Consider the following 15,398-nt stretch of genomic DNA (forward strand, 5'->3'; position numbering starts at 1 on the left):
TACTTTTTTGTACTAAGTTTTTTAAATCTGGTGTATATTTTATACTTATAGTACATCTTTATGCTTACATCTCAATTTAGATGTTAAATTTTCATTGGAAATTCTTAATTTGAGGTTATGTTTCATAAAATTTAAACTTGGAAAAGTTAATTCATATATGTGAGTTGTTCCAAACATACTGACATTTTCTAATAATTGAATCAAATACCAGTTTTTATGTTCAGATTAATAAAATTTAAAATATGGTTTCTTGGTCACACTGGCCATATTGTATTCCTTTGTTTAGAGAGAGAGAGAGCATGCAAGCATGAGCAGTGGGGGAGGGAGCAGAGGGAGAGAGAATCTCAAGCAGGCTCCACATCAGCATGGAGCCCAACACGGGGCATTCGATCTCACCCTGAGACCATGAGCTGAGCCAAAATCAGGAGTTGGATGCTTAACTGAGCCACCCAGGCACTCTACACATTGGCCACATGTTAAGTATTCACTAGCCAGGTGGCTAGGGGCTGGCCTACTGGACAGCATAGCTCCTCATTCTAAATTACAATTTCCTCTTGTTTCCTGGTTTAGTAGAACATGTGAGCTGTGGATTGAAAGAGGGGTACTCCATATCCTGTATTTTTCTACCCTGCTTCTGTAGAAGATAAGCAGTAGTCTGTCAGTTGATGAAATCATATACATGGTCAGTTGGTTTGTATCAGTTGATAGAGAACCAGGATCTGTCTGACACTGAACTTGGATTCTCAGACTCTGCGAGAAAAAAAAAGCGAGGTCTTTGGTGTTGTTCATGGAAAGATGATTAAAGCTTAGCCAAAGTGGACCCAGATTGACTGGCTTATGTTTGATCCTGGTACCCTGAGTTACCCTGTATCATATAATAGTGACTTACTATAATTTGGAATCTCCATTTAGAATTCTTGGAATTAACAATTTGCTACAAAGTATTTCTATGGCAGTCAGCAATAAAAATGATTTCTTTAGCAATATTTGGTTGTGTCAGATCTCATCTCCCATCTGCAGAGTATTCTCGGTATCTTCACGCACACCTTGATACTCCTCTTACGGAATATAACGTTGATGTGGATCTGCCTGGAAGCTTTAAAGACCACTGGGCTAAAAATCTGCCTTTCCTCATAGAAGACTATGAAGAGCAACCAGGGTTGCAACCCCATATAAAGTAAGTGCTTTAAATGAAAATGACTTTTTTTTTTTTTTTTTTTTTTTTTTACTATAAGCTCATCATGAGAACTCTTGCTCAATAAATGGCTTCCTATCCATGTTTCTCAGGAATTTATTTCTGGATTTGTTATGTCTGCAGATATTTATTTTAGTTTATAAGGTACCTTGAAACTTACCTTGGATACCATTTTTCCTTCTACCTTGACCTTCCCTGATAATTTTATGCAACCTTCAGACTTCAAATGTACTTATTGGCAGTTGTTGATATGCATTACTATTACCATGTTACTCTTAAAACAGATTATTTAAAACCAAAAGTTTGAAATTACAGTGCTGGCCAACTACTGCATTATGGCTGAAGGGCTATCCCATTACAAAACAATTAGATATAGAATAGAAATTAATTCCTGGAAGTCTAGCGATGCCTTAAAAATTAAGAAAAATCTGTAAAAATCACAAAGAATACAGGTGTTAGAAAACATGAGAGATAGAAGATGTGAAAGATGGACGAATGTCTAGCATATATCTAATTGAAATCCTGGGAAGAGAGAATGGAGGAGAGAGGTAATTTTTGAAGACATAAAGGCTAACAGTTTCCCAGAATTAAGGAAACATAAATCCACAGATTTTTTTCGAAAAGCAAGTTAAATGGCAAGAAATCCATATCCAGACACATCATAAGTAACAGTAGAACAACACATAAGGAGAAAAAATTTGTTAAACAGAAAGAAAAATCCTATCACCTACTTAAGGTCAATAATTGGACTGACTGTAAGCCTCTCAACATCAAAATGGCAACAACTATCTTTTGTGAATGAACATCAAATAAGTATATAGTCAGATAATCAAAAACTGAATTAATCACCACCTGCCATTCACTAAAAAACATTTAAGGCATGTGATTAAAGAAAAAGGCAATTGACCTTAGGCAAGATTTGAGATACAACAAGGAATGATGAGAAAAGGAAAATGGTAAGCATGATAAATTGGTAAGTCTAAATAAGCACTGTTTATATAAAATAATATCTGATTTGGGGGCTTTATGAAAAGGACAGAAATAAAATACTAGGCATAATAGCAAGCAAGTTAAGGGAAAGCAAGAATTAAATATTCTAAGGGAATTGGGGTTAAATATTGTGTTAAAGCTTTAAATTATACACAAATATTTAAAATATCTAGGGTGGGTACTAAAAGTTAGAAACAAAGTGTACAGCTTCTATATTAGTAGAAAGGTCAAAACAAAACAAAAAAATTAAATCAACTGGAAAAGGGAGGGCAGGTGGTTGCCATTAAAAAGGTGGAACAGGGATCCCTGGGTGGCGCAGCGGTTTGGCGCCTGCCTTTGGCCCAGGGCGCGATCCTGGAGACCCGGGATCGAATCCCACATCGGGTTCCTGGTGCATGGAGCCTGCTTCTCCCTCTGCCTATGTCTCTGCCTCTCTCTCTCTCTCTCTCTCTCTCTCTCTCTCTCTGTGACTATCATAAATAAATAAAAATTAAAAAAAAAAAGACCCTGCTTTCAGTTCTTTAAAATAAAATTAAATAAAATTAAATAAAATTAAATAAAATTAAAAAAAGGTGGAACAAATAAAAAGAAAAAATAAGAATAGGTTGAAATAATCCAGATATATTAATAATGACAGTATATATAAATGGACTAAATTTCAAAAGACAGACACAATTGGATTGGAATGTTTTAGAAATCCAGTTAAATGCTTTTCACAAGGGTCATAAGGACACAAAGATTGAAAGTAAGGGAATAGAAAAAGTTCCACTTGGGAAACACTAAAAGAATCCTGATATAGGTATATTAATAGATTTAAAATTATTACATTTATTTTTATTTTTTAAAGATTTTGTTTATTATCTGAGAGAGTGAGCTCAAGAGAGCATGAACAGGGGGAGGGGCAGAGAGGGAGACTTTTTTTTTTTAATAATAAATTTATTTTTTATTGGTGTTCAATTTGCCAACATACAAAATAACACCCAGTACTCATCCGTCAAGTGCCCAGAGGGAGACTCTTAAGCAGACTCTGAGCTGAATGCAGACCCCAACTCAGGGCTTAATCTCACAACCTGAGAACATGTCCTGAACTGAAACTAAGAGTCAGATGCTCAACTGACTGAGCCACCCAGGCATCCCTAAAATTTTTTTAAATTACTGGGAACAAAGGTTATTACTACATAGGACAGGGGTTTAAATCAGGTAGTTACAAATCTAAACTTATATACACCTAGTAAAATAACTTTAAAAATTGATAGAAATTCACAGAGAAATCAATAAATTCACTATCCTAATGAGAGATTCTAATTTTTAGTAAGTCAAACACAAAAATAACTAGTAAAGATTTAGACTATTTGAACAACATAATTAACAAACTTGATATATTAGTCTACTCTAGAGCTATGTACCCCATAATCCAAGAATACATATTCTTTTCAGGTATATCTTTGGTCATTTATAAAGAATGACCACTGCTATGCATATTTAAATACATTTCAAATAATTGGTATCATATTTGACTGAAGTATGATTAAATATACTTTTTTTTTTTAATTTCATTCATTTATTCAGGAGAGACAGAGAGAGGCAGAGACACAGGCAGAGGGAGAAGCAGGCTCCATGCAGGGAGCCCAATGTGGGACTCGATCCCAGGACCCCAGGGTCATGCCCTGGGCTAAAAGGCAGGCGCTAAACCGCTGAGCCACCCAAGGATCCCCAATTAAACATACTTTTAAGGGAAAAAAAATCCTCCTTATTTGGAGATTAAAAAGCACACATATTGAAGTGCAGATTAAAGATGAAATCCACAGTGGAAATTTGAATATACTTTAAAAATGAAAAAACATGAAAACTCCACATACCAATACTTGTGGAATGCAGTGAGACCAATATTGTAAAAAGTTGTACTAGAAAAAAAGCAAGTCAATAGATAGGTATAAAAATTAAGGAGTAGGAAAAACAACAAAGAAAGCAGAAAGAAGGAAAAATAAGACCGAAGAGAGAAATTAATGAATATTAGATATAAAACAGACTTCTGTCACAAACTTTTGTCTTTTTTTTTATGACAAATTTCTGGTGAGATTGATTTTTTTTCATGAAAATAACTAAAAAACTCAAACTATTAGAAATGTTAAAAAGAGATATAACCACAAATGAGTAGGGCTATCCCATTACAAAACAATTAGATATAGAATAGAAATTAATTCCTGGAAGTCTTAAAATGCTGAGCATGCCATGAAAATTTACATGCAAATTTATTTATTTTTTAAATGGACATCTTTTTTTTTTTAAGATTTTATTTATTCATCAGAGATACAGAGAGAGAGAGGCAGAGACACAGGCAGAGGGAGAAGCAGGCCCAGCAGGGAGCCTAACGTGGGACTTGATCCCAAGACTCCAGGATTAAGCCCTGGACTGAAGGCAGGCGCTAAACCGCTGAGCCACCCAGGGAACCCCGCATGCAAATAACTTTAAACGCAAAAAAATAAATGGACTAATTAGAAAATTATAATTTATCAAAGTGTGAGAAAAAGTAAAAAGCCTGGATAATTCTATAATCATTAAAGATATAGAATTGGTATTTAAAAATATCCCCACTTACCCACACACACCAAAATCACCATGCCCAAGTGGTATCACAGAAGTGTTCTGTCAAACTTTCAGGGCAATAGAAGGTAGTATTTCCAAATCATTTTGTGAAGCCAATATAACCATGATACCAAACCTGATGGTTGTACCTGAAAGGAACATTAGAGGCCTTTCTTATTCTCTTAAGTGTGAGCATAAGAATACTAAATGAAATCCAAATTCATCTGTATAAGAAAGGTAATATCATACCAAATTGGGTTTTTCCTAGGAATGAAAAGGTGATCTAACTTCAGAAAATGTATAAATATAATTGCCAGTTGACAGATTAAAGGGGAAAAACCACATTAATTATGCCAACAAATACAGAAAAACCAGTAGAAAAAAGATAACCATTCATACTTTAAAACTCTTAGCAAACTGGAAAACCAAAGTACAGTAGTGTCCCCTTATGTGTAGGGAACATGTCCCCAGATGCCCAGTGGATACCTGAGCACGGATAGTACTAAACCCTGTGTGCTGGCCCTTGAATGACAAGGGTTTGAACTGCTGAGATCCACTTTTATGTGGATGTTTTTTGGATAAATACCATATAGTATTAGAAATATATTTTCTTTTCCTATGATTTTCTGAATGTTTTCTGTAGCTCAGTTTATTCTAACACAGTATACAATACATATTCAAAGAATGTGTTAACTTTTTATTATTATTAAAAATCCAGTCAGCAGTAGGTTGTTAGTAGTCAAGTTTTGGGGGGATTAAGAGTTATACATAGATTTTCAACTGCAGGATGGTAGAGGTCCCATGCTTTCACCACAAACATTGTTTGGGCCAGCTGCAACATGTCTTTTCCTGAAATGCGCTGAAGTGTGACTTATAAAGTAGGCGCAGTAAGAGTTTAACAATGGTAACTAATAATAAAATAGAACAGTTATGACAATATACATAATAGATATGTGCACTTTAAAACGTATTGTTTATTTAATATTTTTGGACTGCAGAGGACCCCAGGCAACTGAAATTGCAAAAAGCACACCATGGATGGGGGTGGGGACTGCTGTATTTCCTCAGCCTGATAAATGGTAACTCTCAGAAACCTGTGGCAAACATCATTTTAATGAAGTGTTAGATATAATCACATTAAAATCAGGAGCAATAAATAAATAAATAAAAATAAAAATCAGGAGCAAGACCAAAAGCCTGAAATCATCGCTTCTTTTCAGCAGTGAAATAGAGGTTCTAGGCAATGCATAACAGAAGAAAAAGAAATCAAAGTTATATAGATTTGCAGATCACATGACTTTTTTTTACAAAAAAAATTCAAGATTTACAAACAAATTATAAGAAGTATGTTTAGCAAGGTGGTTGATTATAATTAATTTACTTATAAAATTTTTTGTGTTTCTGTATGCTAGCAACAAGCAAAAATTGCTATTTGTAATAGCAATAAGTATTTATTAGGAGTATATCTTACAAATAATGCACAAATAATGTGCAAAGCCTGTATGGAAATCATTACAAAATTTTATTGAAAGTTACTAAGTTACTAAGAGTAACAAGTAAGTTACTTGTTTTCAAGTAGAAATACTGTGTTTAAGAATAAGAAGTTTAATAATATCGATGAGTCAGTTCTTTGCAAATTTTTTTTTAAAGATGTTATGTATTTGTTCAAAGAGACACACAGAGAGAGGCAGAAACATAGGCAGAAGGAGAAGCAGGCTCCCTATGGGGAGCCCGATGCTGGACTCAATCCCAGGACCCTGGGATCATGACCTGAGCTGAAGGCAGATGCTCAACCACTGAGCCACCCAGTGCCCTGGTTCTCTGCAAATTAATTATAGATTCATTAAAATGCCATTCCAAATCTCAAAAGTTTTTTGAGGAGTTTGATAAGCTAATTCTATCAATTGTGTAGAAGAACAAAGGACCAAGAGTAATCAAGATACTCCTGAAGATGATGTCCAGGCTTGGAGAGGAAGGTTCTTTTATTCTACCAGAAAACAAGATATAACATAGTAATGAAGATGGATTGGTATTGGTTCAGAGATGCCCATGTGGACCAAAGAAGCATAGTAAAGAGCTAAGAAGCATTATCTGGAGAACCTAGATAAATGGCTGACATGATCCCCATGGATCAGAGGGGAACTTATCTAGTGAGAGTGCTACAATTAGGTTGTCATATGGATAAAAATTGAATTGATTTTTATGATGGTGTAGATGTGATCCAGTTCCAGATGGATGAAAATCTTAAATATGAATGGCAAATTTGTTTACATTTTAAGAGAAAATAGAAGTGAATAGTTTCATGATTTTAAGATAGAAAAGGATATTTTTAAAGATTCATTTATTATTTTAGAAAGAGAGCATGTGGGCATGAGTAGGGGAAGGGGCAGAAAGAGAGGGAGAGGGAGAAGGAGAGAAGCAGACTCCCTACTGAGTGCAGAGCCTGACGGGGGCCTGGATCTCAGGACCCTGAAGTCACCACCCTGAGCCAAAATCAAGAGTTGGATGCCAACCGACTGAGCCACCCAGGGTCCCTCAGGTGGAAAAGACTTTCTTAAGACACACAGAGTGTAGACCTTAGACTGGTAAATTGGACTGTGTTGAACCTATGAATTGCTGTTTGACAAAAGACACCATAAACAGTGAAAAAAGATAAGTCCGAACTATGAAAAGGTACTTGCAACCTGATTAAATACCCAAAGTTAGTATCCACTATTTATGAAAAATTTCTACGAATTTGAAAAGAGAAGTGAAACAACCAGGAGAAAATTGTGCAAAGGACATGAACAACAGAAAGCATGAATGGCAAATAAACATAGAAAAAGATGCTTCAGCTCATAAATACACCTGACTACATTTTTCACCCACGAGATGAGCAAATATTATAAAGTCTGATAATAGTAATGTTGACCAGAAGCAGGGGTCAAGGAAGATTTTTATATGCTTTGGATGAGAGTTGAAATCGCTATAAACACTTTGGCCAGCAGTTTGTCACAATCTTGTAAAATTAAACATTTGTACATTCCACAGTCTTAAAAGTCTACCACTGTGTATATATCTAGTAGGAAACCTGGTACTTGTGTGCATGTCCAACAGGAGGTCTGTACTAGTTGATAGTAGTACTTGTTCAAACGGAAAACTGGAAATCATCCCAAAAGGCCATGAACAGAAGAGTGAATAAAAGTGATACCAGCACATGGTGGGATATTACAAGCAAACAATCCATGCAACAATGTGGGTTAATTGTAAAATAAAAAGTTGAGTAAAAACAGCAAGTCAGTAAACTACAGTATCTATTTTTCCCATAAAGTTCATAAGCAAAACTACAGAATATATTCTTTAGGGACACACACATGGAACCTAATTTTTAAAAAGAAAAGGAATCATACACAAAATTCAAAATAAGTTGTCTCGCTGGGAGTCAAGAGGATGATAGGATGGGGAAGGCAGCATACAAATAGAATGACATAATTGTTCTAGTTCTCAAATTGGGTAGTGAGGTTGTAGGCTCTTGTGTGTATCAATTATTATATAATCAGAAGTATTAAAAGAAAATTGATTGGTGAAAGAGGTTATACATATTCTCTGCCACCCCTTTTTAGAGGATTATCTATATGCAGAAAAGCATTAATATGGCAGGCCTACACTGCTTTCCCTAGAACAATCTGCTGGTCCCTGGGTGGTATCTGGGAACTTGGATTTCAGGAGCGTTGCACCATTCCCACAGGTGATGAGTGGCTCACTGTACCTAAGCTGATTATACAAACAACGTGGTCTTTGCTAAACACCTACTTCCTTCTGGGTATCTGGAATTTGGGTTCTCGCCAGCTAGAGGCTACTTACATGATCAAGCCCTTGATAAAATCCCTGAGCAATGAGTGTCTAATGAGCTTCCCTGTTTAGCAGCATTTCACTTGGGGGGAGTTCATCCTGTGCGTTTCTCCCAAGAGAGGACCCTTGGAAGCTTGCGCCTGGTTTCCTCTGGACTTTGCCCTGTGAGCTTTTTTCCCCTTTGATGACTGCTTGTGTCCTTTTGCTATAATAAGTCACAGCCATGAGTACAGCTGTGCAGAGTCCTGTGAGTCTTCCTAGTGAATTACTGAACCGGAGGGTGATCTTGGGGACCTGTACACAACCTATAACTTAAAATTGGAAATGTTAAAAAAAAAAAAAATTGGAAATGTTGTTAGGTAGTCTTCAAATAGGTTGGCAGCTAAACAATTCCTGGTAGTCCCCTAGGCCATTTCTAAGTATGCTTGGTATCACACAAATTGGGGCAAGGGTAGGGGATAGACAGGGCAGAGATTTGGTTGCTTGTTTATAAAGATAGTCCATGCAGGTTATGTATTCTGGGGAAGTCTATAAAGCAAATAATGGTCATAGGTGCCTTCTGAATAGCACTCTAGTTACCACTGTTACTCACAAGCATATGATAATAATTGTGCACACACATTCATGAAGACTCCATCTTTCAATTTGTGTGGTTGGATACCAAGCACTAAAGTAAAGATTCTGTGGTCATAGGTTTCTGGATTCATTTTCCAGTGGAGGAAGTGACTGCTTTTCAGGTGAAATTGGATTACCAGACATCTGTTGTAAAAGTCCTTACCATATGTATAATGTTTCTTCCAGAGATGTGTTACACCAGAATTTTGAGAGTTATAAGCCCGAGGTACAAGAGCTGATCTGTGTAGCTGATCGTCTGGGATCACTGATGCAATATGAAACACCTGGTTTCCTGCCAAACAAGAGAATACACAGAGGTATTCTGAAACTGTCTGAAAATGGAAATATTTCTGACATAAGAGCAAGGATTGCCAAACCATGTTGGGCTTTGTAAAAAAATTATTTGTGCTGACTCAAAATCTCTATTTGATCAGGACAAAAATGTAGAGATTCATTCACGGTGAATTCTGAAAGAAGACTGCCCCAGCATGGTTTTTGTGCTGTTGCTATCATATAGGTGTAGAACATGGGTCTTCAGTCATCACTGTGGATCAGTTTATCCACGGGAGAGGTTTGCTTAGTGTGGGAGTAAGGGAGAATTTAAACCTCCAGTTGCTTTGTTAGGAGGCGGAGCTGGGAGGAGACAACTTTGGGGGTGCTTCTAGTTTCCACAGGAGATTTTAGTTTTATTAGGACCATCACGATTGTAATGGATCTCTGGTCTTGTTGAATCACCAATACTTAGGATTCTTTCTTTCTACAATGACTGTGGAGTTATCACCGAGACTCTGTAAAGTGGGTGAAAATCAGTTCCTCTGACATGTACTTACCAACTCTTGTTTTTCCAATATCTCCTTCTTTTAGCCATGGGTTTGGCAGCGTTAGAGGTCATGCAAGCTGTACAGCGTACATGGACCAATTCGAAAGTTCGAATGAATGGGAAAACACGGCTAATGCAGTGGAGAGACATGTTTGACATTGCAGTAAAGTGGAGACGGTACTAATCTTTAAGTGAAAATAAACTAGAAGCCTTATCATTGTAAAACAGTAGAAACCTTCTCTAGTTATCAGGTTTTTGAATAGTATAGTTGATGTGCAGTATTACATGAGTTTCAGGTGTGCAGCATAAAGATCCGATGAGTCTGTACATTATGCCATGCTCACACAAGTGTAGCTACCATCTGTCCCACACATAGTGTTACAGCATCCCTAACTGTGGTCCTTGTGCTGTGCCTTCCATCCCCGTGACTTATTTTCATAACTGAAAGCCTGTACTTCCCACTTAGTTAACAGGTTTTGAGTCCTGTTTTGTTCACTAACAGTAGGCCTTATAAGTTACATTTTCCTGTCTTCAGTTTGTCAGAAATTGCGGGCATTATTATTCTTTGAAATTACTCAAGTAGGGAAGCCTGGGTGGCTCAGCAGTTGAGCGTCTGCTTTCGGCTCAGGGTGTGATCCGGGGGTCCTGGGATCATTTCCAGTATCCGGCTCCCTGCAGGAGCCTGCCTCTCCTTCTGCCTATGTCTCTGCTTCTCTCTCTGTATCTCTCATGAATAAATAAAATCTTAAAAAAAAAAAAAGAAATACACTCAACTAATATTTATTAAATATAGGGATTGAGTGCTATCAAATTTCCAAGCATATTTTTAAATGAAGTGTTTGGGCAAAAGCAGTCTCTTTGAAAGAGTATGTCATGATCCATGGTACCTTCAAATGAACTTTGGTGTACCAGTCCTTTGACATTGGAGTGTGTGCCCACCTAACCAGCTATAGTTTAGTGGGGGAAACCATTGATATTCATTTATATGGGATAAATACTGCCCTTCTAGTAAACCTGTATGGACTTACTACTTGGTCCAATTAGTAGTACTTGGTCTATTTGGAATCTGCAGGGTGGTGTTGCATATTTTTAGATGTAACGGACTGAGCAACGGCTTTCTCCTCGTTTTTACAAAGACTTCTCATGTTTTATTGTTCATGCTTTTGAATGTTTATAGGTTTTATAAGGTCTTTGTCTTTAACAAGCTCTGTTTTACAGAATTGCTGACCCAGACCAGCCAGTGTTGTGGTTAGATCAGATGCCAGCACGAAGCCTTAGCAGAGGTTTTAACAACCACATCAATTTAATCAGGTAGGAACCTTTTGTGCATCTTTCCCATTTTCACAGGAGTTTATTCTAAATAGGTCATGGAGACCATGAGCAACCCTTGCTCCTTTCCTGGTGACCTTTTGGCAAAGGTATACACAGATCAGCTCTGCACCTGCAGGATCCTGCCTACGTTCTTCTCAGCTAATCCGGTTGCACGAAGAAATAAATACAGTACAGGCCATCCTCCTTCTCCTGGCTCTTCTCTCAATGACAGCTCAGTTGGAGGAAAGACTGCAGATATTTGCTTAGGATGTCAGTCTTTAAAGCGTCCTAAAAATATCACAGGAAGTAATTATATGGAGAACGTTACATTTACCATAATATCCTGAGAGTGTTGCATGGCCCAAAGAATTCTTGAACAGGTGGGGGTAGGGCTCCCCTATCCCATCTCCAAAACCCCAACATACAGAGGATTTCGTTCAGTAACACTTTGGTAGCTAAGCCTTTCCGAAAGGGTGAACCAGGTTAATGGGAGAGCTTCTGCTTTGTCCAGAAGCTGTGCAAATTAGGGACATGGACTTAGCCACCTTCATGTGCTTAGCCACCCTCTAAATAAATAATGAGAAAATATTAAAGAAAATCAGCTTCAAAAAAAAAAAAAAAAAAGAAAATCAGCTTCAAGTGGAGCCATGAATTTAGTTGTATTTATTTATTTATTTTTTTTTTTTTGAAGATTTTATTTATTCATGAGAGACACAGAGGGAGAGAGAGAGAGGCGGAGACACAGGCAGAGGGAGAAGCAGGCTCCATGTAGGGAGCCTGATGTGGGACTTGATCCCGGGTCCCCAGGATCATGCCCTGAGCTAAAGGCGGCACTAAACCGCTGAGCCACCTGGGCTGCCCATGGATTTAGTTTTAGATAAAATTTACAAATGTGTCATGTGTAAATTGCTTCTATATCCAGAAGCCTGAATCAAAATATCATTTATTACAGCTCTGACATTTAAGTTTAATGGAAATGTCATTTATACATTTCTTTATGTTTTAGAAAATAAATTTCTTTTCTTCTTGTGACTTGTGTGTTCCTGTTTCTTACAGAATAATTTGTGACATTTATAAGGTAGACTCAGCTGGCTTTAGTTGAAGGCCACTGTCTAGTGATGTAGCTTACTAAAGACAGACTGGTGAACTGTTATGTATTGTGTTCAGAGTAATGGTGGTCATGTGTACAGGATGCCAGGGGGACACAGAAGAGTGGTGTCCAATCTAGCTTTTAGGTGATGCTTGAACTGTTTGGGAGGATGGGAAGTGGAGAGGTGGATGAGGTGTGGACCCACAGGTGAGTCAGGCGTGGTCAGGAAAGTATGACTCATTCATTACGACTCGTGATTAGTTTGCAATTAAAGGAGTATCAGAAATTGAGCCTTGAAAGACAGGCAGGGACCAAAATATAAATAACTTTGTATCCCACTTAAGGCTTTTTTGTCCACCCCCCCCCCCCCAAGGATGATGGCGAGCTGTTCAGAGATCATTCAGAGATCGTAAGCAGAAAAATGACAGAGCAGATTTGCACCTTCAGATGATCACTTTGGCTGTAGGTGGCAGAATAGGTGAGAGGGTGGTGACTCTGGAGGGAAGGGAAATGGCTGGAAAGTTGTGTAATAATTCAGGTGAATGAGTGGCAGATCTGGAGAGCTTTGTGGAAGTGAGCGGGAGGGGACGAGACGGATACTGAGGATGTTGAGTCAGGGACACTGGTGGTGGGTTGGAAATCGGGGAGAGCATGGGGAATCAAGGGAGGCGGTCCTCTGGCTCAGGTGCCTGGTCCTTCCAACAGCCTGGGTGACAGTAGGACAGAAGGTAGGTGGCCATGTTGGTGATGGAGCCGGGGGTGGTGCAGGGTACAGAAGTGACTTCCTGTTCACAATTATGGACTTGAGGTGACTCTAGTGAATCCAGGGAGTGATGCCCAGGGAGCAACTGGGTGCATACGTGTTAGACACATGTCAGTTGGATGTGTACATCAGCATGTTGGCTATACATGAAGTTTTGGGAGAGAGTTTTAAAACTCAGAGGTGGGGATAGAAATGTGGGTGAAATAATATTTAGAGTGGGCAGAGGAGATGAAGGCTGTGTGTGAGCTAGTCTACAAGGAGGACTGGTAGCAGATCATGCTATGGGAAGAAATCAAGGGCAAGGAGAAAAAGTGAAAAAATTCATAAAAGGAAATTACTATAAAAGTCTGAATATCATATAAGTACTTGAGGATTTTTCTTCCCATTTTGGCATCTCCAAGGCTGAATTTGGTGTTTCCTACCAGAAAAAGCTACAAAAGCTGACGAGCAATCTTGCTGAGACAGTTCTTTGCTTGTTCCATTCATTGGTTGCAAACAGGCAAATTTTGCAAACCTTTTTGCTAACGTTATTCTCATGGCTCTCTCTGGTTTCGGATATATTCCTTTGTAAAAAGATTCTTAATTCTTTTTTCTTCCAGGGGTCAGGTGATTAACATGAGATACCTGGAATATTTTGAGAAGATCCTTCATTTTATTAAAGATAGAATTCTTGTTTATCATGGGTAATCCTTCAATTTTCTTTTTCATAGTAACGACTAGCTTTGATACATTTTACATTAGTTATATTTGCGAAACTTGAAAACTAAGCCTACTGAAAGACTAAACAAGGTACATCAAGTATTTATAGTGTTTAGAATCACAAAGCCTATAAAACCTTCCAGTAATGACAACCTTTTAATCTTACAATATTGTGACTTTTCTCATCTCTTTACTCTAAAAAGTAGGAGGCATTTCTTTGAGTTTCTTTATTAGGAATTTCAGCCATAATGTTCATTCTCCCTGACCTGAAAGGCCATATGATAGAGATATAATACTGAAAAACAATGGGGGAAAAAGATTTCTGAATAGATAGTTATCTACAAGTAAATGTAAAGTTGGCATAAAAACCTAACAGGGTACTTCCATTTGAGCAACTTTAGAAAAGAAAAAAAAATTCACTTCTAATTTCAGAGATAGCATAGGAGAATCAAGCTTTTGTGGCCAATCTAAGAGCCATACATGTATATACAAACATAGGCTAACAATCCCTTCTGCTTTTCCCTGTTTCACCTTCCAGATGGGCTGTTACCTGTTTTCTTAATTCTTATATGCAGCTCTAAATTCATTAAGATCAAACCATCCCATTGTCTAGAAACTTTTGGTCTGGCCCACCATTTGAATATTGAGCTCATAATTGAGGATGATGTATTTAAATTAAAGGAAATAGCAGTTAATGTAATTAACTATTACATTTCTCTATTAATTTTAGTTGCCATCTCCCTCTCTGTCTCTCTCTTTTTAAGAGCTAATAATCCTAAAGGATTGTTGGAAGTTAGAGAAGCTCTGGAAAAGGTACACAAAGTAGAAGACCTTCTTCCAATTATGAAGGTAAGTTTATCATCCAAATTCTCTGAGGTGTTTTTAGGAAAAAACAAAGAAACCAGAGCACTTTTTAAAAAGAACTCATAACTGTTAAATGCATGTTTATTAATATTATGCTATAAGTATTTCATTACAACTCCAGAAAGGACACACTATAGATGAAAGACCACCTAAGATAAGGTTCATATCCTGGGACAAAGGCAGTTTCTAAATAGATCATCCTAACAGAGAAAAAAACACAAGCCTGAAAGGATTAAATGGATCTGCTAGTGATTTGACTGCCTGCCAAAACAAAACTCAATACCCTTGAAAGGAAGGAAACATGATCTAGATTTCTTAATTATTTGATAAATGAAGAAGCAGGAAAACGTGACTAACCTTTGAAAAATAAAAGCAGTTTAGACCCCAAGGTGATCCAGAAGTTGGGATTAGCTTTTTTTTTTTAAAAATTTACTTGAGAGAGAGAAAGAGCATGCCCGAGAGAGCCTGAGCAGTCAGGAAGAGCAGAAAAAGAGGGAGAAGCAGGCTCCCCACCGAGAAGGGAGCCTGAAGCAGGGCTTGATTCCAGGACCCCGAGATCATGACCTGAGCTGAAGGCAGACGCTTAACCAACTGAGCCCTGGAATTAGCTCTTTTAAGTCTTTGCTTCAAAACA

General features: G+C 37.6%; 1 protein-coding gene across 10 annotated transcripts in view; it reads left to right on the forward strand.

The window, feature by feature from the left end:
- The window catches only part of TTC13 (tetratricopeptide repeat domain 13), an 80,290-nt gene that overhangs the window by 47,928 nt on the left and 16,964 nt on the right, over positions 1-15,398 (forward strand). For all 10 annotated transcript variants that reach the window (XM_038533928.1, XM_038533923.1, XM_038533924.1 and 7 more), the window contains 6 exons: positions 1,021-1,177; positions 9,404-9,534; positions 10,082-10,214; positions 11,256-11,348; positions 13,801-13,884; positions 14,665-14,749. In XM_038533928.1, coding sequence (XP_038389856.1) covers positions 1,021-1,177; positions 9,404-9,534; positions 10,082-10,214; positions 11,256-11,348; positions 13,801-13,884; positions 14,665-14,749 — 683 coding nt within the window. The remainder of the gene's footprint in view (positions 1-1,020; positions 1,178-9,403; positions 9,535-10,081; positions 10,215-11,255; positions 11,349-13,800; positions 13,885-14,664; positions 14,750-15,398) is intronic.

Source organism: Canis lupus, chromosome 4, assembly GCF_011100685.1.
Source record: "Canis lupus familiaris isolate Mischka breed German Shepherd chromosome 4, alternate assembly UU_Cfam_GSD_1.0, whole genome shotgun sequence".
NCBI classification, from domain to species: domain Eukaryota; kingdom Metazoa; phylum Chordata; class Mammalia; order Carnivora; family Canidae; genus Canis; species Canis lupus.